We start from the raw sequence: 25,893 nt of genomic DNA, 5'->3' as shown, positions 1-25,893 counted from the left end.
AACAGGTCGGAATAGAGTGAAATAGTAATGGCGTCTTTTTGTAGGAAATAACTCTGTCATGGTTCATTGAATAAAGCCTATGGGGAAATTAAGGCGTTTTTGGAGGGTTTTTGGATAAACACTGAAAATAAGGTCTGTAGTTAACACAGGTTTAGGACATCTTATACATTTTGTTCAAATCAAACTTTATTTGTCACATGTGCCAAATACAACATGTGTAGGTAGACCTTACCATGAAATGCTTACTTACAAGCCCTTAACCAACAGTGCAGTTCAAAAAAGAGTTAAGAAAATATTTACTTAATAAACTAAAGTAAAATTATTATAAAATAACAATGAGGCCATATACAGGGCGTACCGGTACTGAGTCATAGTGCGGGGGTACAGGTTAGTCAAGGTAATATAGAAATAGAAATCCCTCATCACACTTGTGACGTTGGCTAGCCAAGCTCATGCCCATAAACGTGTCATCGGGTCTAACGCCAAACTGCGCATGTGCAGGGCGTCAAAACATTGGCACTCCTTCGATATAAAGTTGTTTTTGACAAAAATTAAAACGTGTCAGTATGTCACTTTCACGCGGTTGGAGTAATGTCATGTTCAATTCCTTAATATATTGGCTCGTATCTAGGTTGTGCCTTTAGATTGCGAGAAAATTAACAACTAAGGAAGAATGTTTCCTTTCTCTCATTGACTTCTCAAACCACAAAACTCGGCCTGGTCTGTTTCACCAGCGTTCCCTGGGTTAGAAGCTCTGTGATTATACTGCGCATTACGCAAAGACGTGCGTGCCATTTGCCGCGCCTCTTCCCGAACAGAGTCACTGCTGCGCAGACACAGATTGGCTTGTCAAAGTACGCGAAACCACTCCCTTCAACTGCTAACTCCCTTCCTTTGAATAGCAACCCATCAGAAACCGTGTTTTATAGACTTGATTCCAGTACATAATAGTAAAAGTTATTCAATTAACCGTTTAAATAGCATTGGTTTCGTATCCGCAAGGTGAGCGGTGAAAACTTTGAAGCACCCACTCATTTGGAATAGCCTACTAGACCGGAAAATGGTTCTCAAATCGGAAGACGGAGTCGGTAAGTTATACTAGATAGTGAGAGAAATATTATTCTGATCTGAAATGTATTCGCAAAGTTTGCACACTTGTTGTCAATGGATAGCCGATTAAATTCTGTGTTTTACGAAATGATTCAGAGAGCTCAGAAGTTTAGTCTGTAATGAGCTTTGGTGGTGAGCGTGAGAACTCACCCACAAAATGTCTTCTACTCTGAGTCGGCGATGGGGTGGCCTTGCTTACAATGTTTACTTACTAAGTTGACTAAGAAACAATTCCTCCCGGAATGCCACTGATTTACATAGTCCTGAAAACAAATTCCATGCAGCCTACTATTCTACGGAAAGTTGTTGGGGTTATGATCATAGTCATTGTCAATAGATTTCTGCATGATTCCGTTTATTATATCAGTTGACTCAAAAATTTGTTATTTTGAGGTTCTGTTATTTATTGGCCATGTATTATTTAATTGAGAGACCTTCAATGTATTACTACAATAATAGTAGAGGGACAGCCTCATTTTTCCTGAATAAATAATGTAGGCCTATTTCCATGCTCGACACATTCTAACATTAGTTACAGGGATGCATTGTAAAACACGTAATGCGTTGTGAATCTATAGATTACCAGCACATTTGATGTATTATTCTGGTTGAACAGGATCTTGTTGTTCAACTGTTGGGTTTTTGTGTTTAGTGTCACTTTACAGTGACTGAATCACTATAAGGGTCTGTTCACTAGCAACAGGTGTTTGTCTGCAGCCCTGCAGTTTCATCACCAAAGTAGGCAGTTGGCACGTTCAGTAACACTTAGCAAGAGCCTAAAGTGATCTTATATCTGTGTAATAATGCTCAGTACTTTAGTAACAATATTGCATTCATGTTTCTGTTGTCATGGTAATTGCTTTGTAATGGAGTTGAGTAGTTTTAGTAATTACACAAGAGGAGTTAGGATTATTCCACCTGGGTAATAACAAAACAGCTCCATTAAATGCCATTACTAATACATCACAATGTTAATGCAATGTTATTACAAGAGCGATCACAGTTTTAGACGAGCAACTTCATGTTAAATACCAGCACATCTTCTAAAGAGATCAGCCATATTGCTCTTTGGGTGTAATTTCAGTCAATGCTTCTGTCTTTAAGTAAGATCCCCCTCTTATTAGGCGAGCAATTTCCATTAGTCAAAACCATTAAATGTGTCATTTTCCTATAAAAGACCCTGTCGCCTTTGATGTCTGAAGTGGAAAGAGGAGGCCTTCATGTTGGCTGTATTGTTTAATGTTCTTTTCATCTATGGTTTGGTGAGACTGTGGGTCGTTATAATTCGCAGTTTTAGCCCACTTCACGTCCTTGTTCATCCTGTTAGAGAAACTGTGAACTAAAGGTCGACCGATAATGATTTCTCAACGCCCATACCGATACTGATTATCGGAGGACCCCAAAAATTATTGGAGGACCAAAAAAAGCCGATACCGATTAGCCAATTATTATTTTATCTATATATATTTGTAATAAATGACAATTAAAATAATACTCAATGAACACTTTTATTTTAACTTAATATAATACATACATTAATTTAGTCTCAAATAAATAATGAAACATGTTGAAATTGGTTTAAATAATGCAAAAACACAGTGTTGGACAAGAAAGTAAAACTGCAATATGTGCCATGTAAAAAAGCTAACGTTTAAGTTCCTTGCTCAGAACATGAAAACATATGAAAGCTGGTGGTTCCTTTTAACATGAGTCTGCAATATTCCCAGTTAAGAAGTTTTAGGTTGTACTTATTATAGGAATTATAGGACTATTTATCTCAATACCATTTATATTTCATATACCTTTGACTATTGGATGTTCTTATAGGCACTGTAGTATTGCCAGCCTAATCTCGGGAGTAGATAAGCTTAAAGTCATAAACAGCACTGTACCTCAAGCATTGCTAAGAGTTGCTGTTTGAATGAATGCTTACGAGCCTGCTGCTGCCTACCATTGCTCTGTCAGACTGCTCTATTAAATATTAAATCATACACTTATGTATAATATAATAAACACACAGAAATACGAGCCTTAGGTCAAATCCGGAAATTATAATTTTGAAAACAAAATGTTTATTCATTCAGTGAAATATGGAACCGTTCTGTATTTTATCGAATGGGTGGCATCCATAAGTCTAAATATTACTGTTACATTGCACAAGCTTCAATGTATGTCAAAATTATGTACAATTCTGGCAAATTAATTATGGTCTTTGTTAGGAATAAATGGCGTTTCAACAGTTCGCAACGAGCCAGGCGGCCCAAACTGTTGCATATACCCTGACTCTGCTTGCACAGAATGAAAGAGAAGTGACACAATTTCCCTAGTTAATATTGCCTGCAAACATGCATTTCTTTTAACTACATATACAGGTTTAAAAAATATATTATTTTGTATTGATTTTAAGAAAGACATTGATGTTTATGGTTTGGTACATTATTGCAAGCGAATGCGCTTTGTTAAATCATCACCCGTTTGGCGAAGTAGGCTGTGATTCGATGATAAATTAACAGGCACCACATTTTTTTTATTTTTTTTATTTATTTTACCTTTATTTAACTAGGCAAGTCAGTTAAGAACAAATTCTTATTTTCAATGACGGCCTAGGAACAGTGGGTTAACTGCCTGTTCAGAGGCAGAACGACAGATTTGTACCTTGTCAGCTCGGGGGTTTGAACTTGCAACCTTCTGGTTACTAGTCCAACACTCTAACCACTAGGCTACCCTGCCGCCCCATTGATTATATGCAACGCAGGACACGCTATCCCATCCGGGTGGGTGGGATAAACTAGTAATATCATCAACCATGTGTAGTTAACTAGTGATTATCTGAAGAATGATTGTTTTTTACAAGATAAGTTTAATGCTAGCTAGCAACTTATCCTTGACTCCTTGCAGCTCAAGGTCCTTTTGAAGCTGCACTCGCATAACAGGTGGTCAGCCTGCCAAGCCGTTTCCTCGTGGAGTGCAATGTAATCGGCTTCCAAAAAGGCAGATTATCGATTGTTATGAACACTTGAAGTCGGCCCAAATTAGTCGGCCATGCTGATTTAATCGGTTGACCTCTACCGTGAACCCCTCTGACTGACTGAACCATTCTGAATGACTGACTGACTGAACCCCTCTGACTGACAGTATGCCACATGCCAGATGATTTAGTTACAGTATGGAATTCACAACTAAATGTTTGCCATCTAGATATCTTCTAACTATTAAGTTAACTGTCTAGAATGTGCTCAATTCTCTGCAGTTGTGCATTTGTGGTTTGCTAACTTAGTAGCTAGTTACCTAGCTAAGTGGTTAGCTTCTTGCAATCAAGCTCCTCTTGGTAAGAGCAGAGAATCCCCTCCGGATCAAGAGCCTTGCTGTCTAATATTAGTTTTGTGAGTGAACTAAATAGGGCATCGGGTACCATTTGGACTCTGTCTCTATGCCTGGTTACTGTGCTGATAACATTTCCCCAGGACTGGCCCCTTTCTCTCTGGCAGTCACATTGGACGCAGGCGGGCTCAGCAGAACCAAGCCATCTCCTTCCTTCCTTCCTTCCTTCCTTCCTTCCTCTCTCTCTCTCTCTCTCTCTCTCTCTCTCTCTCTCTCTCTCTCTCTCTCTCTCTCTCTCTCTCTCTCTCTCTCTCTCTCTCTCTCTCTCCTTGTCTTTTACAGTTCTAGAACAGGTAGCAACAGGTTGAATGTTTGTCATAACAGCAGAAGTCACTGATCAGTGCTGTTGATGGGGTCCCTGTGTTACAGACTGTAAAGGCTACAGTGCTGCTGCTAACAGTCAGTTTTGTTGTGACCTCTGTAGCGACGCATTTCAAGAACTCTGAAAATGTGCCATTCAAATGTTGTGGCTGGGCTGCCCATGCTTTGGTTGTGTACTTTTAGGAACTTGATTTGTTTGGGCTGTGGGTTAGGGAGGTTAAAGTGAAAGGATGTTTTTTTTAAATCTATTACATATAGAGCTGTACACGCTAGAGTGCCTACCCATAGTATTCACTGATGGGATCTCTATTGTGTGCTCGGTAATGTGACTGGAATAATAGATTACTCTGTGTGTGTCTCCTGTGTGTCTCCTGTGTGCGTCGTGTGAAAGAGAGAGTATTAAAGGGAGCAGGAGAAAGAGAGACCATAGGAACAATGTTAGAGATGGAAGCGATGTGATGATGCTGTCCCAGACAGCTGTGTGAAGCATCGTTGGTTGGCTTTGGGGTCAGTCTGACTAATGGCTATAGTCTGGAGATGATGCATCTCAGCCTATGTTCCATTATACTAGCCAACAATACACAACCCATTTCTTGATCCTACGTCATTTGCAAGTGTAGACAGTGGAAAACAAAAGAGTGTCCTGCTCCTCAGAGTGGAGGGTGGAGGACTGTGGTCCTGAAGGAGGAGGTTGTGTTGGGGTGCACTACACCTTTCCCACAGTCAGGGCGTTGACTGACTGCCGCTCACTCTGCGCTTTCTCTCTGCCCTAGAGCTGTGAGAAACGGCCACAACAGGAAGCCAGCAGAGCTCCCAATGAGCCTGGCAGGAAGTGACGTGTGTGTGTGTGTGTGTGTGTGTGTGTGTGTGGGGGGGGGGGTGGTGGTACACACACACACACACACACACACACACACACACACACACACACACACACGCCCCGGGTGGGTGGGATAGTGTGTGCGTGTCTGTCTTGTGTGACAACCACTGTGTGTGTGGCTGGCTCTGTGTCAGCTACTGGTGTGGATGGCCTATAATGCCAGTGGGGATGTTGACAGTATGACGAGGCATCAGCGGCTTCAGCATCAACATGGAGCAAAGATGGCTGTTGTAGATACATGGTGACGCTTCCCCTTGGTGCAGATCTAGGATCAGCTTCCCCTCCCTCAATCCTAACCTTAACCATTAGTGAGGGAAATGATCAGTGTGTAGGTCAACTTCACTCTACTCCTTCAGTCCCACCACTACCAGGATATCAGGATGTTTATGTTGTGTGTGTTGGTTTAGCAGAGAGGCCCAGTCTACTGCTGTTCCCCCTGTACCAGAGTAGAGCACCGGTTCAACTGCTGCTCCCCTTGTAACAGAGCACAGCACTGGTTCAACTGCTCCTCCCCCTGTACCAGAGCACAGCACCGGGTCCAGAGCACAGCACCAGTTGAACCCCTACTCCCCCTGTACCAGAGTAGGGCACCGGTTGAACCCCTACTCCCCCTGTACCAGAGTAGGGCACCGGTTCAATTGCTGCTCCCCCTGTACCAGAGCACAGCACCGGTTGAACCCCTACTCCCCTGTACCAGAGTAGGGCACCGGTTCAATTGCTGCTCCCCCTGTACCAGAGTAGGGCACCGGTTGAACCCCTACTCCCCCTGTACCAGAGTAGGGCACCGGTTCAATTGCCTCCCCCTGTACCAGAGTAGGGCACCGGTTGAACCCCGACTCCCCCTGTACCAGAGCACAGCACCGGTTGAACCCCCACTCCCCTGTACCAGAGCAGGGCACCGGTTGAACCCCTACTCCCCCTGTACCAGAGCACAGCACCGGTTGAACCCCTACTCCCCTGTACCAGAGCACAGCACCGGTTGAACCCCTACTCCCCCTGTACCAGAGCACAGCACCGGTTGAACCCCTACTCCCCCTGTACCAGAGCACAGCACCGGTTGAACCCCTACTCCCCCTGTACCAGAGCAGGGCACCGGTTGAACCCCTACTCCCCCTGTACCAGAGCAGGGCACCGGTTGAACCCCTACTCCCCCTGTACCAGAGTAGGGCACCCCCTACTCCCCCTGTACCAGAGCACGGCACCGGTTGAACCCCTACTCCCCCTGTACCAGAGCAGGGCACCGGTTGAACCCCTACTCCCCCTGTACCAGAGTAGGGCACCGGTTGAACCCCTACTCCCCCTGTACCAGAGCACAGCACCGGTTGAACCCCCACTCCCCCTGTACCAGAGCAGGGCACCGGTTGAACCCCTACTCCCCCTGTACCAGAGCACAGCACCGGTTGAACCCCTACTCCCCCTGTACCAGAGCACAGCACCGGTTGAACCCCTACTCCCCCTGTACCAGAGCAGGGCACCGGTTGAACCCCTACCCCCCTGTACCAGAGCACAGCACCGGTTGAACCCCTACTCCCCCTGTACCAGAGCAGGGCACCGGTTGAACCCCTACTCCCCCTGTACCAGAGCAGGCACCGGTACCAGAGAACCCCCTACTCCCCCTGTACCAGAGCACGGCACCGGTTGAACCCCTACTCCCCTGTACCAGAGTAGGGCACCGGTTGAACCCCTACTCCCCCTGTACCAGAGCACAGCACCGGAACCCCCTTGTACCAGAGCACCCGACTCCCCCTGTACCAGAGCAGGGCACCGGTTGAACCCCTACTCCCCCTGTACCAGAGTAGGGCACCGGTTGAACCCCTACTCCCCCTGTACCAGAGCACGGCAGCGGTTGAACCCCTACTCCCCCTGTACCAGAGCAGGGCACCGGTTGAACCCCTACTCCCCCTGTACCAGAGTACAGTACTGGTTCCCAGCCGCTGTAACCTGTATACATGTGTGAGCTGAGCTCCATCTCTAGGCCTATACAGCACACTTACTATAAAAACCACCAGCTCCTCTCTCTACCTTGTGCTGACAATGACAGTCACACACACTCACGAGTGTGTGCTTGCATGGACACACACATGCAAGCACACATGTGCATGCGTATAAACACACAAACACACCTTTAGAAGTTCCTTTCTCATAGGTCAGCTAGAGTCATTTCCCCTGGCCCAGTTGATACCACATGGGCTGGATCATGAGACCACGTCTCTAGCTAGGGAGTCAATCTGTATGATCCTGTTAACCTTAAAGGGATGCTTCATATTCATCTCCAGCACCACCACAACATCACCATATGTGAAAGTTGCACGTTTCTGTGTTTAGTAGTAAAAAAAAGAGGAAGATAAGTGTTTCCAATGACAGCATCATGCCGTCTCACAAAATCACACGATGCACACCGATGATGTCATTGGAAACACTCATCTTCCTCTATTGTTTTTACCACAAAACATAGAACCCTGTCATTTTCACCGATGTTGATGTTGGGGTGGTGCTGGAGATGTTGAATATAAAGTAGAAACCTAGGGGGTTAATGACTAGCTATTGATGATGTAGGTCCCAGAAGGGTCTGTCTTCATACCACTGTAGGAGCCTTTATATCAAAGTTGGGATGTAACTTTTTTCATCATCTCAATGTGTCTAGTAGTGGTCGACCGGCATGGCCGATTAATTAGGGCCGTTTTCATAATAATCGCTAATCGGTTACATTGCTGTCCACGGGGAGACTGCGTGGCAGGGTGACCACCTGTTACATTGCTCTCCACGGGGAGACTGCGTGGCAGGGTGACCACCTGTTACATTGCTCTCCACGGGAGACTGCGTGGGCAGGGTGACCACCTGTTACATTGCTCTCCACGGGGAGACTGCGTGGCAGGGTGACCACCTGTTACATTGCTCTCCACGGGAGACTGCGTGGCAGGGTGACCACCTGTTACATTGCTCTCCACGGGAGACTGCGTAGGGTGACCACCTGTTACATTGCTCTCCACGGGAGACTGCGTGGCAGGGTGACCACCTGTTACATTGCTCTCCACGGGGAGACTGCGTGGCAGGGTGACCACCTGTTACATTGCTCTCCACGGGGAGACTGCGTGGCAGGGTGACCACCTGTTACATTGCTCTCCACGGGAGACTGCGTGGCAGGGTGACCACCTGTTACATTGCTCTCCACGGGAGACTGCGTGGCAGGGTGACCACCTGTTACATTGCTCTCCACGGGAGACTGCGTGGCAGGGTGACCACCTGTTACATTGCTCTCCACGGGGAGACTGCGTGGCAGGGTGACCACCTGTTACATTGCTCTCCACGGGGAGACTGCGTGGCAGGGTGACCACCTGTTACATTGCTCTCCACGGGGAGACTGCGTGGCAGGGTGACCACCTGTTACATTGCTCTCCACGGGAGACTGCGTGGCAGGGTGACCACCTGTTACATTGCTCTCCACGGGGAGACTGCGTGGCAGGGTGACCACCTGTTACATTGCTCTCCACGGGAGACTGCGTGGCAGGGTGACCACCTGTTACATTGCTCTCCACGCTGCGTGGCAGGGTGACCACCTGTTACATTGCTCTCCACGGGGAGACTGCGTGGCAGGGTGACCACCTGTTACATTGCTCTCCACGGGGAGACTGCGTGGCAGGGTGACCACCTGTTACATTGCTCTCCACGGGGAGACTGCGTGGCAGGGTGACCACCTGTTACATTGCTCTCCACGGGAGACTGCGTGGCAGGGTGACCACCTGTTACATTGCTCTCCACGGGGAGACTGCGTGGCAGGGTGACCACCTGTTACATTGCTCTCCACGGGAGACTGCGTGGCAGGGTGACCACCTGTTACATTGCTCTCCACGGGAGACTGCGTGGCAGGGTGACCACCTGTTACATTGCTCTCCACGGGAGACTGCGTGGCAGGGTGACCACCTGTTACATTGCTCTCCACGGGAGACTGCGTGGCAGGGTGACCACCTGTTACATTGCTCTCCACGAGGAGACTGCGTGGCAGGGTGACCACCTGTTACACGAGTGCAGCAAGAGCCAAGGTAAGTTGCTAGCTAGCATTAAACTTATCTTATAAAAACAGTCTTAACATAATCACTAGTTAACTGCACATGGTTGATGATATTACCAGGTTAACTAGCTAGTCCTGCGTTGCATATAATCAATGCGGTGCCTGTTAATTTATCATCGAATCACAGCCTACTTCGCCAAACGGGTGATGATTTAACAAAGGTGCATTCGTGAAAAAAGCACAATCTCTGCACAAATGTACCAAACCATAAACATCAATGCCTTTCTTAAAATCAATACACAGAAGTATATTTTTTTAAACCTGCATATTTAGTTAAAAGACATTCATGTTAGCAGGCAATGTTAACTAGGGAAATCATGTTACTTCTCTTGCGTTCATTGCACGCAGAGTCAGGGTATATGCAACAGTTTGGGCCGCCTGGCTCGTTGCGAACTAATTTGCCAGAATTTTACATAATTATGACATAACATTGAAGGTTGTGCAATGTAACAGCAATATTTGGACTTATGGATGCCAACCGTTAGATAAAATACTGAACGGTTCCGTATTTCACTGAAATAATAAACGTTTTATTTTCAAAATGATAGTTTCCGGATTTGAACATATTAATGACCAAAGGCTCATATTTCTGTGTTTATTATATTATAATTAAGTCTATGATTTGATAGAGCAGTCTGACTGAGCGGTGGTAGGCAGCAGCAGGCTCGTAAGCATTCATTCAAACAGCACTTTACTGCGTTTGCCAGCAGCTGTTTATGACTTCAAGCCTATGAACCCCCGAGATTAGGCTGGCAATACTAAAGTGCCTATAAGAACATCTAATAGTCAAAGGTATATGAAATACAAATGGTATAGAGAGAAATAGTTGACGTGTCATAATTCCTATAATAACTGAAACCTAAAACTTCTTTACTGGGAATATTGAAGAAGTGGGAATATTGAACCACCAGCTTTCATATGTTCTGAGGAAGGAACTTAAACTTGAGCTTTTTTGTTTTATTATTATTTTCGACTTACTAAAGGTTGTTGTCGTCTCATCCAAACTACTAGCTAACGTATTATTATTATAAAGCTGCATTATTGTCTGAAAGGGGAAGTGAGACTCTTGTTGCTCCCAAATGGCACCCAGGCTTATAGTGCTCTACTTTGGACCAGGGCCCGTAGCTCTCTGAGACTCTGGGCTTTGAGGTAGTGGCTCTCTGAGACTCTGGGCTTTGAGGTAGTGGCTCTCTGAGACTCTGGGCGTTGAGATCGTGGCTCTCTGGGCTTTGAGGTTGTGGCTCTCAGACTCTGGGCTTTGAGGTAGTGGCTGTCAGACTCTGGGCTTTGAGGTAGTGGCTGTCAGACTCTGGGCTTTGAGGTAGTGGCTCTCAGACTCTGGGCTTTGAGGTAGTGGCTCTCAGACTCTGGGCTTTGAGGTAGTGGCTCTCAGAGACTCTGGGCTTTGAGGTAGTGGCTCTCAGAGACTCTGGGCTTTGAGGTAGTGGCTCTCAGAGACTCTGGGCTTTGAGGTAGTGACTCTGCTTGTCTCTCTGAGACTCTGGGCTTTGAGGTAGTGGCTCGCCTCAGACTCTCTGAGACTCTGGGCTTTGAGGTAGTGGCTCTCAGACTCTGGGCTTTGAGGTAGTGGCTCTGAGACTCTGGGCTTTGAGGTAGTGGCTCTCTGAGACTCTGGGCTTTGAGGTAGTGGCTCTCAGACTCTGGGCTTTGAGGTACTCTCAGACTCTGGGCTTTGAGGTAGTGGCTCTCAGACTCTGGGCTTTGAGGTAGTGGCTCTGAGACTCTGGGCTTTGAGGTAGTGGCTCTCAGAGACTCTGGGCTTTGAGGTAGTGGCTCTCAGACTCTGGGCTTTGAGGTAGTGGCTCTCAGACTCTGGGCTTTGAGGTAGTGGCTCTCAGACTCTGGGCTTTGAGGTAGTGGCTCTCAGACTCTGGGCTTTGAGGTAGTGGCTCTCTGAGACTCTGGGGTTTGAAGTAGTGGCTGTCTGAGACTCTGGGGTTTGATGGAGTGACTCCCTGAAACGGTGAAGTATGTAGCTGTGACTCAGACTGGTGACAGAAGCCCAGACCCATAGGCCTGAGTCATAACAAGAGCTCATGTAGCCTAGTGCCCACCCACTGTCCCTCTAGAGATGGTAAGACATGACTTCACAGAGTCACTAGTCAAATAACGACATTATGCATTCCCTTTCAAGAACCATTCCTCTTGTATTCATAAATGTATTCTTCATCTCAGTATCAGAGTAGGAGGTTGTCATAGCTACGGAGATTGTACTTTGATAACTGTCAGTACAGTGTAATGACATCATGGAACATACGTTCATACATAACAGTCATGTTTGTTGTGTTGAAAGGCTCCATATTTATCTGAGGGTCTCTTGTTAAGATCTGAATACAACTCTGAGCTTGGTATGCCGGAATACACTACCTTCTCAGATGAAGAACTGTGTGTGTGTGTGTTTCAGTGCGAGTGTGTGTTTCAGTGCGAGTGTGTGTTTCAGTGCGAGTGTGTGTTTCAGTGCGAGTGTGTGTGTTTCAGTGCGAGTGTGTGTGTGTGTGTTTCAGTGCAAATGTACGTTTCAGTGCGAGTGTGTGTTTCAGTGCGAGTGTGTGTTTCAGTGCGAGTGTGTGTTTCAGTGCAAATGTACGTTTCAGTGCGAGTGTGTGTGTTTCAGTGCGAGTATGTGCGTTTCAGTGTGTGCGTTTCAGTGCGAGTGTGTGCGTTTCAGTGCGAGTGTGTGTGTTTCAGTGTGTGTGTGCATTTCAGTGCGAGTGTGTGTGTTTCAGTGTGTGTGTGCGTTTCAGTGCGAGTGTGTGCGTTTCAGTGCGAGTGTGTGTGTTTCAGTGTGTGTGTGCAGTGCGAGTGTGTGTGTTTCAGTTTCATTTCAGTGCGAGTGTGTGCGTTTCAGTGCGAGTGTGTGTGTTTCAGTTTCAGTGCGAGTGTGTGTGTTTCAGTGTGTGTGTGCGTTTCAGTGCGAGTGTGTGCGTTTCAGTGCGAGTGTGTGCGTTTCAGTGCGAGTGTGCGGGCGAGACAGACAGGCGGAGGAGAAGAAATGAAAAAGAAGAGAAGGAATAGAGGATGGCCACTGGGTGGAGCCTCTATGTTAATGAGAGCCACGGCAGAGGAGAGAGGGACTGAGCAAGAGGGGAGGGAGGGATGGGGTTGGGAAAGAAGAGAGAGCGAGAGAGAGAGGTGCGTGAATAAGTGTTTTTCTCCAGATGGACTGTGGCTGGCTGTGTGCTTGGAGCAGGCAGGCTGCGTAGTGAGTTCTGTGTGGTACAGTAGGGTAGACAGACAGCACCTCTCTCTCTCTCTCTGGTCTGCTGGAGGAGCCGGCTGCCTCCCTCCCTCTCTCCTTCGCTGGCCATGCTGTCGCTTGGCTTAACAGGCTGGACTAGCTGATTGAGGAGAGCGAGGTGCCCAACGGATAGGAGAGGGGGAAGACAGGAACTGACATACTTTTAAGGATTGTTCACCCAGGTTAGTCATTTTGATTTGTTACAATGTGATTATTGTCATTATTAGCTGTCAGTAGCATTTAATTTCATTCATTGCGTCTGTGTGGGGTGTGTTTGTGTACACTTTTCCTTTAAAAGCAAATACAGAACTGAACTCTGTACAATTTTAAAGTGTGTGTGTGTGAGAATGCATTCATACGTGTTTGTGTGTGCATGTGTTCGCATGCGTCTGTTTTCTCTCACACACACACACACACACACACACACACACACACACACACACACACACACACACACACACACACACACACACACAATCCATTTTCATTGCTGCAGTAATAACATCTGCCAGGCTGGAGATGATACATCTAAGTCAGATCAATACTATCCTGTTATGAGCACTGACATACTGTGATGAAGAATGGACCTGCTACTCAATACAATACAATACTATCCTGTTATGAGCACTGACATACTGTGATGAAGAATGGACCTGCTACTCAATACAATACAATACAATACTATCCTGTTATGAGCACTGACATAATGTGATGAAGAATGGACCTGCTACTCAATACAATACAATACAATACTATCCTGTTATGAGCACTGACATAATGTGATGAAGAATGGACCTGCTACTCAATACAATACAATACTATCCTGTTATGAGCACTGACATAATGTGATGAAGAATGGACCTGTTAATACAATACAATACTATCCTGTTATGAGCACTGACATACTGTGATGAAGAATGGACCTGCTACTCAATACAATACAATACTATCCTGTTATGAGCACTGACATACTGTGATGAAGAATGGACCTGCTACTCAATACAATACAATACAATACTATCCTGTTATGAGCACTGACATACTGTGATGAAGAATGGACCTGCTACTCAATACAATACAATACATCCTGTTATACTGACATAATGTGATGAAGAATGGACCTGCTACTCAATACAATACTATCCTGTTATGAGCACTGACATACTGTGATGAAGAATGGACCTGCTACTCAATACAATACAATACTATCCTGTTATGAGCACTGACATACTGTGATGAAGAATGGACCTGCTACTCAATACAATACAATACTATCCTGTTATGAGCACTGACATGAAGAATGGACCTGCTACTCAATACAATACAATACAATACTATCCTGTTATGAGCACTGACATACTGTGATGAAGAATGGACCTGCTACTCAATACAATACAATACAATACTATCCTGTTATGAGCACTGACATAATGTGATGAAGAATGGACCTGCTACTCAATACAATACAATACAATACTATCCTGTTATGAGCACTGACATACTGTGATGAAGAATGGACCTGCTACTCAATACAATACAATACTATCCTGTTATGAGCACTGACATACTGTGATGAAGAATGGACCTGCTACTCAATACAATACAATACAATACTATCCTGTTATGAGCACTGACATAATGTGATGAAGAATGGACCTGCTACTCAATACAATACAATACTATCCTGTTATGAACTGACATACTGTGATGAAGAATGGACCTGCTACTCAATACAATACAATACTATCCTGTTATGAGCACTGACATACTGTGATGAAGAATGGACCTGCTACTCAATACAATACAATACTATCCTGTTATGAGCACTGACATAATGTGATGAAGAATGGACCTGCTACTCAATACAATACAATACTATCCTGTTATGAGCACTGACATAATGTGATGAAGAATGGACCTGCTACTCAATACAATACAATACTATCCTGTTATGAGCACTGACATACTGTGATGAAGAATGGACCTGCTACTCAATACAATACAATACAATACTATCCTGTTATGAGCACTGACACACTGTGATGAAGAATGGACCTGCTACTCAATACAATACAATACTATCCTGTTATGAGCACTGACATACTGTGATGAAGAATGGACCTGCTACTCAATACAATACAATACTATCCTGTTATGAGCACTGGCATACTGTGATGAAGAATGGACCTGCTACTCAATACAATACAATACAATACTATCCTGTTATGAGCACTGACATAATGTGATGAAGAATGGACCTGCTACTCAATACAATACAATACAATACTATCCTGTTATGAGCACTGACATACTGTGATGAAGAATGGACCTGCTACTCAATACAATACAATACAATACAATACAATACTATCCTGTTATGAGCACTGACATAATGTGTTGAAGAATGGACCTGCTACTCAATACAATACAATACTATCCTGTTATGAGCACTGACATACTGTGATGAAGAATGGACCTGCTACTCAATACAATACAATACAATACAATACAATACTATCCTGTTATGAGCACTGACATAATGTGATGAAGAATGGACCTGCTACTCAATACAATACAATACAATACTATCCTGTTATGGCACTACATACTGTGATGAAGAATGGACCTGCTACTCAATACAATACAATACTATCCTGTTATGAGCACTGACATACTGTGATGAAGAATGGACCTAACTCAATACAATACAATACAATACTATCCTGTTATGAGCACTGACATACTGTGATGAAGAATGGACCTGCTACTCAATACAATACAATACTATCCTGTTATGAGCACTGACATAATGTGATGAAGAATGGACCTGCTACTAATATACAATACTATCCTGTTATGAGCACTGACATAATGAAGAATGGACCTGCTACTCAATACAATACAATACAATACTATCCTGTTATGAGCACTGACATACTGTGATGAAGAATGGACCTGCTACTCAATACAATACAATACTATCCTGTTATGAGCACTGACATACTGTGATGAAGAATGGACCTGCTACTCAATACAATACAATACTATCCTGTTATGAGCACTGACATAATGTGATGAAGAATGGACCTGCTACTCAATACAATACAATACAATACTATCCTGTTATGAGCACTGACATAATGTGATGAGGAATGGACCTGCTACTCAATACAATACAATACAATACTATCCTGTTATATCACTGACATACTGGTAAGAATGGACCTGCTACTAATAAACAATACAATACAATACTATCCTGTTATGGTGAAAGAATGGACCTAGGTTAATAACATACTTGGTAGACCTGCTAAATACAATACAATACAATACTATCCTGTTATGAAAGTGATGAAGAATGGACCTGCTAATATCAATACTATCCTGTTATGAGCACTGACATACTGTGATGAAGAATGGACCTGCTACTCAATACAATACAATACAATACAATACTATCCTGTTATGAGCACTGACATACTGTGATGAAGAATGGACCTGCTACTCAATACAATACAATACTATCCTGTTATGAGCACTGACATAATGTGATGAAGAATGGACCTGCTAGGCTAATATCTTGGTAGGCTAATAAAAGGTGATAGGTAGGCTAATATCTAGGTAGGCTAATAAAAGGTGAAAGGTAGGCTGATATCTAGGTAGGCTAATAAAAGGTGAAAGGTAGACTAATATCTAGGTAGGCTAATAAAAGGTGAAAGGTAGGCTAATATCTAGGTAGGCTAATAAAAGGTGAAAGGTAGGCTGAATATAGGCTAATAAAAGGTAGGCTGATATCTAAATAAAAGGTGAAAGGTAGGCTTATATCTAGGTAGGCTAATAAAAGGTGAAAGGTAGGCTAATATCTAGGTAGGCTAATAAAAGGTGAAAGGTAGGCTAATATCTCGGTAGGCTAATAAAAGGTGAAAGGTAGGCTGATATCTAGGTAGGCTAATAAAAGGTGAAAGGTAGGCTAATATCTAGGTAGGCTAATAAAAGGTGAAAGGTAGGCTAATATCTAGGTAGGCTAATAAAAGGTGAAAGGTAGGCTAATATATTGGTAGGCTAATAAAAGGTGAAAGGTAGGCTAATATCTTGGTAGGCTAATAAAAGGTGAAAGGTAGGCTAATATCTAGGTAGGCTAATAAAAGGTGAAAGGTAGGCTAATAAAAGGTGAAAGGTAGGCTAATATATTGGTAGGCTAATAAAAGGTGAAAGGTAGGCTAATATCTTGGTAGGCTAATAAAAGGTGAAAGGTAGGCTAATATCTTGGTAGGCTAATAAAAGGTGAAAGGCAGGCTAATATCTAGCTAGGCTAATAAAAGGTGAAAGGTAGGTTAATATCTTGGTAGACTAATAAAAGGTGAAAGGTAGGCTGATATCTAGGTAGGCTAATAAAAGGTGAAAGGTAGGCTAATATCTCGGTAGGCTAATAAAAGGTGAAAGATAGGCTGATATCTAGGTAGGCTAATAAAAGGTGAAAGGTAGGCTAATAAATGGTGAAAGGTAGGCTAATAAAAGGTGAAAGGTAGGCTAATATATTGGTAGGCTAATAAAAGGTGAAAGGTAGGCTAATAAAAGGTGAAAGGTAGGCTAATATATTGGTAGGCTAATAAAAGGTGAAAGGTAGGCTAATAAAAGGTGAAAGGTAGGCTAATAAAAGGTGAAAGGTAGGCTAATATATTGGTAGGCTAATAAAAGGTGAAAGGTAGGCTAATAAAAGGTGAAAGGTAGGCTAATATATTGGTAGGCTAATAAAAGGTGAAAGGTAGGCTAATAAAAAGGTGAAAGGTTCAGTTAGCATCCAGGCGTTTATGACCAGGTTGTAGAACGGTGGGTAGTTCAGGTTCTGCTCCGTTATACCAGGGCAGCAGATGATTCAACAGAATAACATGGTCTGTAGTTGTTCTTTGGACAGTGGTGGTGGTGTTTTGTCAGGAGGAATTCAGCTCTGTTTTAGTTTTGGTCAGAACTGATAGCCTGGTCCCAGATCTGTTTGTGCTATAGAGCCAGCTCCTATCGACTCATGGTCTCCTACGGTTCTACAGCATAAACAAGTCTGGGACCAGGCTATGAGTTGTTCCTGGGACTGAGAAAGAGAAAGCCCCTAAAGCCACAAGGATACAGAACTTTCCTTGTTGAAGGAATGTCACTGTCCTGGCTGTTCTTCTAACCCATGTGATCAGAGTTGAGCGCTCTGAAATCCAGCTCCTCATGGAGAGCTGCTTGTGCTCTTCACCTCTTTCCCATCCACTCTGTTAGAAACCTCTCCTCGCTCACAGGAAAATACTGCTGCTCCAAATTCACTCCATTCATTCAACTCACAATTTAACTATTTTCTTTCCGAATGGTAGGTCCTATTTACCTGGACCTAGCATTCGGTTTTAAAGTATTGAAACCAAACCATATGATTTGAATGAAAATTATTATAATGAAAAACATGAAAAAGTGACTGTAAGAAGCGCTCATCATTTCAGATAGGCCACATGTCATATTAAACAGCATATAACCACTGGAAATGGGTCAGGAGACAGACAGGGAGACAAAGAAGGAACCAAAATGAATTATTTAGGCTCTATTATTTCAATTATTTCAAGGCTACAGCTACAAAGAAATACATAGTGAAGCATTTGGGAGTGTGACACACTAAGCTGGCAGGGACATTAAGCAGTCAGCATTTAAACAACGTTTAGTTGTATTCAATCATTATATTCTATACATGACACATATAGGCTGTGACTTACTAATTATTTACCAATTAAATACATGCCTTATTAGGCTCCAGCTACAGTGCCTTTAAATGTATCTTTAGAAACATGTGTTTGGCCAGAGTCTGTGGCCTCAGGCCCATGTGATGGTGTCTGGAGAGCAGGGCAGCAGTGGAGAACATCCTCTCAGACCTGGCAGAGCCACAGGGGATGATAACACCTTCGGGCTGCTCTTGCCAGGCTGGGCAGAGATGCAGAGTTGCTTTTGTCAGTCGGCGTAAAGGATTTGAGGTAAAATAACCCTATCAAAACAGAAAGCTTCTTGAAAGAGGTAATGCCAGGCCTACTGGGCCTAAATCAACAATGGCCTATTTTATAGATAATAGAAGGGAAATGTTATAGTTAACTACCCACGGTACTGGAGCGGTAATGGAGCTGTAATGGTAATGGAGCGGTAATGGAGCTGTACTGTAGCTGTAATGGAGCTGTAATGGTAATGGAGCTGGTAATGGAGCTGTACTGTAGCTGTAATGGAGCTGTAATGGTAATGGAGCGGTAATGGTGCGGTAGCTGTACTGGAGTGGTAATGGAGTGGTAATGGTGCGGTACTGGAGTGGTAATGGAGCTGTACTGGAGTGGTAATGGAGCTGTACTGTAGCGGTACTGGAGTGGTAATGGAGCTGTAATGGTGCGGTAATGGAGCTGTACTGGAGCTGTACTGTAGCGGTACTGGAGTGGTAATGGAGCGGTACTGTAGCGGTACTGGAGTGGTAACGGAGCAGGACTGGAGCTGTAATGGAGCTGTAATGGAGCTGTAATGGAGCTGTACTGTAGTGGTAATGGAGCTGTACTGTAGTGGTACTGGAGTGGTAACGGAGCTGTACTGGAGTGGTAATGGAGCTGTACTGTAGTGGTACTGGAGTGGTACTGGAGTGGTAACGGAGCGGTACTGGAGCGGTAATGGAGTGGTAACGGAGCGGTACTGGAGTGGTAATGGAGCTGTACTGTAGTGGTACTGGAGTGGTAATGGAGCGGTACTGGAGTGGTAATGGAGTGGTAACGGAGTGGTACTGGAGCTGGAGTGGTAATGGAGCGGTACTGTAGTGGTACTGGAGTGGTAACGGAGCGGTACTGGAGTGGTAATGGAGCGGTACTGTAGTGGTACTGGAGTGGTAACGGAGCGGTACTGGAGTGGTAATGGAGCTGTAATTGTGCGGTAATGGAGCTGTAATGGAGTGGTACTGGAGCTATAATGGAGCGGTACTGTAGCGGTAATGGAGCTGTAATGGAGCTGTACTGTAGCGGTACTGTAGTGGTAATGGAGCTGTACTCTAGTGGTACTGGAGTGGTACTGGAGTGGTAATGGAGTGGTACTGTAGTGGTACTGGAGTGGTAATGGAGCGGTAATGGAGCTGTAATGGAGCTGTACTGTAGCGGTACTGGAGTGGTAATGGAGCGGTACTGGAGTGGTAATGGAGCGGTACTGTAGCAGTAATGGAGCTGTAATGGAGCTGTACTGTAGCGGTACTGTAGTGGTAATGGAGCTGTACTCTAGTGGTACTGGAGTGGTAATGGAGCTGTAATGGAGCGGTACTGGAGCTGTAATGGAGCGGTACTGTAGCTGTCCTGTAACGGGCGAGATGTCCGACACTCCTGCCTTTGGGAAAGCTCCAAAATGAGCACGCTACTACACTCCTCTCTCCTCTGATATACTCTGTTCTACACACAGAGGATCTGTGATCATCCCACTGACTCGTCACACAGCTTCTGTGTTCTCCTGCCATCCACCCATTCACTGTCCCACACCTCCCCAGACAAACAGAGAGCCTGTTCCCCTTCCTCCTCTCCTCCTCCCTACCACCTCCTCACCAGGCCAGGTTGAGACTGAGTCCATTGTGTCTCTGTGTGGTCCACAACTGATGATATCATCATGGTGGTTCTGTCCGGTCCGGTGCTGAATGACACGGTGAAGTAAAGGGAAGTGTGTGTCTACGAGAGGTGACCCAGGTCAGCCTGAAGGTCAGTGGGCTGTAGGTAAGGAGGAGGCTGTGTTTTGGGCTCCGTGCCCAGTGCCACGTTGTCTGCATCACTGACTGACTGACTGACTGGCTGACTGACTGGCATTCCTTTACAACTCACTTCTGCTGTTCTGCCTTGTAAAGGGGGTCTTGTCAGGGTGTGTGTGTGTCTGTCTGTGTGCGTGGATGCTTGCATGTGTTGGACTGGGTCACTCTTCCAAAATATGTGAAGGGGAGGGAACAAGGAGTCTATAGCTGCACCACTGAAGAGATCCAGTGAGATGTGGAGATTAAAGAGCAATGACCAGTCTCTTTATAAATCACCTGTTCGGGCAGACAACCGCTCTGGTAAATGAGATCCCATATCAATAGACCTGTAGCTAATAGTGTGCTGTGAGTGAGTCTATCTATGTATCTGTTTAAATGCATTGTGTTTCACCATGAAGTGAAGCATGCTGGACACTAGGCTCCCTGATTGGTTTAGGCAGTTCTATAGAGACATGTCTTTTGGTGGGGAGGGGTACTGAACTGGACATTAGCTATGCTTTTAGCTGGGGTGGATGGATGCTCTCTACTCTCCCCTTCTGCCCAAGCCATGAGGTAGAGGGGGATGACAGACAGACAGGACCAGGGCTCACTGTGGTTACATTGCATTTTGGAGATAAGACGGGACAGTAGGAGTAAGGGGGGAGAGGAAGAGGGGGGAGAGGAAGAGGGTAATCAGGTCTAATGGAACTCTGAAAGGCCAGATGGGTGCTGCTGGTTCAATGGAAAAGATAATGGTTCAGTCCCAAATGGAACCCTATGCCCTTTAAAGTGCACTCATTTTGACTAGGGTCGATGGGGGTGCACTATGTAGGGAATAGGGTGCCATTTGGGATGCAAACATGGAGGAGAAACACAAGGCAGCATAATGAAAGGATTCTATTCCTGGAACACTTACTGATTACTACACATTACTACACATCCTCCCTACACACTTACTGATTACTGCACATCACTACACATCCTCCCTACACACTTACTGATTACTGCACATTACTACACATCCTCACTACACATCCTCCCTACACACTTACTGATTACTGCACATTACTACACATCCTCACTACACATCCTCACTACACACTTACTGATTACTACACATTACTACACATCCTCCCTACACACTTACTGATTACTGCACATTACTACACATCCTCCCTACACACTTACTGATTACTACACATTACTACACATATATATATATATATATCCCATTTAGCAGACGCTTTTGTCCAAAGCGACTTACAAGTCGGCTGGGGCCACTACTTTTACATATGGGTGGCCCCAGCGGGAATCGAACCCACGACGCTGGCGTGCAACTGGCGTTACAGCGCCATGCTCTACCGACTGAGCCACACAGGACACATCCTCCCTACACATCCTCCCTACACACTTACTGATTACTGCACATTACTACACATCCTCACTACATCCTCCTACACACTTACTGATTACTGCACATTACTACACATCCTCCCTACACACTTACTGATTACTACACATTACTACACATCCTCACTACACATCCTCCCTACACACTTACTGATTACTACACATTACTACACATCCTCACTACACATCCTCCCTACACACTTACTGATTACTACACATTACTACACATTACTACACATCCTCCCTACACACTTACTGATTACTGCACATTACTACACATCCTCACTACACATCCTCCCTACACACTTACTGATTACTGCACATTACTACACATCCTCCCTACACACTTACTAATTACTGCACATTACTACACATCCTCCCTACACACTTACTGATTACTGCACATTACTACACATCCTCACTACACATCCTCCCTATACACTTACTGATTACTACACACTACTACACATCCTCACTACACATCCTCCCTACACACTTACTGATTACTACACATCCTCCCTACATACTTACTGATTACTACACATTACTACACATCCTCCCTACACACTTACTGATTACTACACATTACTACACATCCTCCCTACACACTTACTGATTACTGCACATTACTACACATCCTCACTACACATCCTCCCTACACACTTACTGATTACTGCACATTACTACACATCCTCCCTACACATCCTCCCTATACACTTACTGATTACTGCACATTACTACACATTACTACACATCCTCCCTACACACTTACTGATTACTGCACATTACTACACATCCTCCCTACACACTTACTGATTACTGCACATTACTACACATCCTCACTACACATCCTCCCTACACACTTACTGATTACTACACATTACTACACATCCTCACTACACATCCTCCCTACACACTTACTGATTACTGCACATTACTACACATCCTCACTACACATCCTCCCTACACACTTACTGATTACTGCACATTACTACACATCCTCACTACACATCCTCCCTATACACTTACTGATTACTACACACTACTACACATCCTCACTACACATCCTCCCTACACACTTACTGATTACTACACATCCTCCCTACATACTTACTGATTACTACACATCCTCTCTACATACTTACTGATTACTGCACATTACTACACATCCTCACTACACATCCTCCCTACATACTTACTGATTACTACACATTACTACACATTACTACACATCCTCCCTACACACTTACTGATTACTGCACATTACTACACATCCTCACTACACATCCTCCCTACACACTTACTAATTACTGCACATTACTACACATCCTCACTACACACTTACTGATTACTGCACATTACTACACATCCTCCCTATACACTTACTGATTACTGCACATCACTACACATCCTCCCTACACACTTACTGATTACTGCACATTACTACACATCCTCACTACACATCCTCCCTACACACTTACTAATTACTGCACATTACTACACATCCTCACTACACACTTACTGATTACTGCACATTACTACACATCCTCACTACACACTTACTGATTACTGCACATTACTACACATCCTCACTACACATCCTCCCTACACACTTACTAATTACTGCACATTACTACACATCCTCACTACACACTTACTGATTACTGCACATTACTACACATCCTCCCTATACACTTACTGATTACTGCACATTACTACACATCCTCACTACACACTTACTGATTACTGCACATTACTACACATTACTACACATCCTCCCTACACACTTACTAATTACTGCACATTACTACACATCCTCACTACACATCCTCCCTATACACTTACTGATTACTGCACATCACTACACATCCTCCCTACACACTTACTGATTACTGCACATTACTACACATCCTCACTACACATCCTCCCTACACACTTACTAATTACTGCACATTACTACACATCCTCACTACACACTTACTTATTACTGCACATTACTACACATCCTCACTACACACTTACTGATTACTGCACATTACTACACATCCTCCCTATACACTTACTGATTACTGCACATTACTACACATCCTCACTACACACTTACTGATTACTGCACATTACTACACATCCTCACTACACATCCTCCCTACATACTTACTGATTACTACACATTACTACACATCCTCACTACACACTTACTAATTACTGCACATTACTACACATCCTCACTACACATCCTCCCTACATACTTACTGATTACTACACATTACTACACATCCTCCCTACACACTTACTAATTACTGCACATCCTCACTACACATCCTCCCTACACACTTACTGATTACTATACATTACTACACATCCTCCCTATACACTTACTGATTACTGCACATTACTACACATCCTCCCTACACATCCTCCCTACACACTTACTGATTACTGCACATTACTACACATCCTCACTACACATCCTCCCTACACACTTACTGAGTACTGCACATTACTACACATCCTCCCTACACATCCTCCCTATACACTTACTGATTACTGCACATTACTACACATCCTCACTACACATCCTCCCTACACACTTACTGATTACTGCACATTACTACACATCCTCCCTACACATCCTCCCTATACACTTACTGATTACTGCACATTACTACACATCCTCACTACACATCCTCCCTACATACTTACTGATTACTGCACATTACTACACATCCTCCCTACACATCCTCCCTATACACTTACTGATTACTGCACATCCTCACTACACATCCTCACTACACACTTACTAATTACTACACATCCTCACTACACATCCTCCCTACACACTTACTGATTACTGCACATTACTACACATCCTCACTACACATCCTCCCTACATACTTACTGATTACTGCACATTACTACACATCCTCCCTACACATCCTCCCTATACACTTACTGATTACTACACATTACTACACATCCTCACTACACATCCTCCCTATATACTTACTAATTACTGCACATCCTCACTACACATCCTCCCTACACACTTACTAATTACTGCACATCCTCACTACACATCCTCCCTATATACTTACTAATTACTGCACATCCTCACTACACATCCTCCCTACACACTTACTAATTACTGCACATCCTCACTACACATCCTCCCTACATACTTACTGATTACTACACATTGCTACACATCCTCACTACACATCCTCCCTATACACTTACTGATTACTACACATTACTACACATCCTCACTACACATCCTCCCTACATACTTACTGATTACTACACATTACTACACATCCTCCCTACACACTTACTGATTACTGCACATCCTCACTACACATCACTACACACGTACTGATTACTACACATTACTACACATCCTCACTACACATCCTCCCTATACACTTACTGATTACTACACATTACTACACATCCTCACTACACATCCTCCCTACATACTTACTGATTACTACACATTACTACACATCCTCCCTACACACTTACTGATTACTGCACATCCTCACTACACATCACTACACACGTACTGATTACTACACATTACTACACATCCTCACTACACAACCTCCCTATACACTTACTGATTACTGCACATCACATCCTCCCTACACACGTACTGATTACTACACATTACTACACATCACTACACATCCTCCCTACACACTTACTGATTACTG

At 44.2% G+C, this 25,893-nt stretch overlaps 1 protein-coding gene across 2 annotated transcripts in view; it reads left to right on the top strand.

Moving 5' to 3' along the window:
• The first annotated feature begins 828 nt into the window (after window positions 1-828).
• Window positions 829-25,893, top strand: part of LOC135536666 (cytohesin-1) — a 141,416-nt gene continuing 116,351 nt past the window's right edge. Inside the window, exon 1 of one of the 2 annotated variants that reach the window (XM_064962918.1) lies at window positions 829-1,088. In XM_064962918.1, coding sequence (XP_064818990.1) covers window positions 1,061-1,088 — 28 coding nt within the window. In that variant the 5' untranslated portion in view covers window positions 829-1,060. Of the gene's footprint in view, window positions 1,089-13,086; window positions 13,203-25,893 lie in introns of those variants that run through there. The other variant, XM_064962919.1, reaches the window with a different exon arrangement.

Source organism: Oncorhynchus masou, unplaced genomic scaffold (genome assembly GCF_036934945.1).
Source record: "Oncorhynchus masou masou isolate Uvic2021 unplaced genomic scaffold, UVic_Omas_1.1 unplaced_scaffold_648, whole genome shotgun sequence".
Taxonomy (NCBI): Eukaryota; Metazoa; Chordata; class Actinopteri; order Salmoniformes; family Salmonidae; genus Oncorhynchus; species Oncorhynchus masou.
The sequence above is the reverse complement of the archived record's forward strand: the minus strand, read 5'-3'. Positions and strand labels throughout refer to the sequence as shown.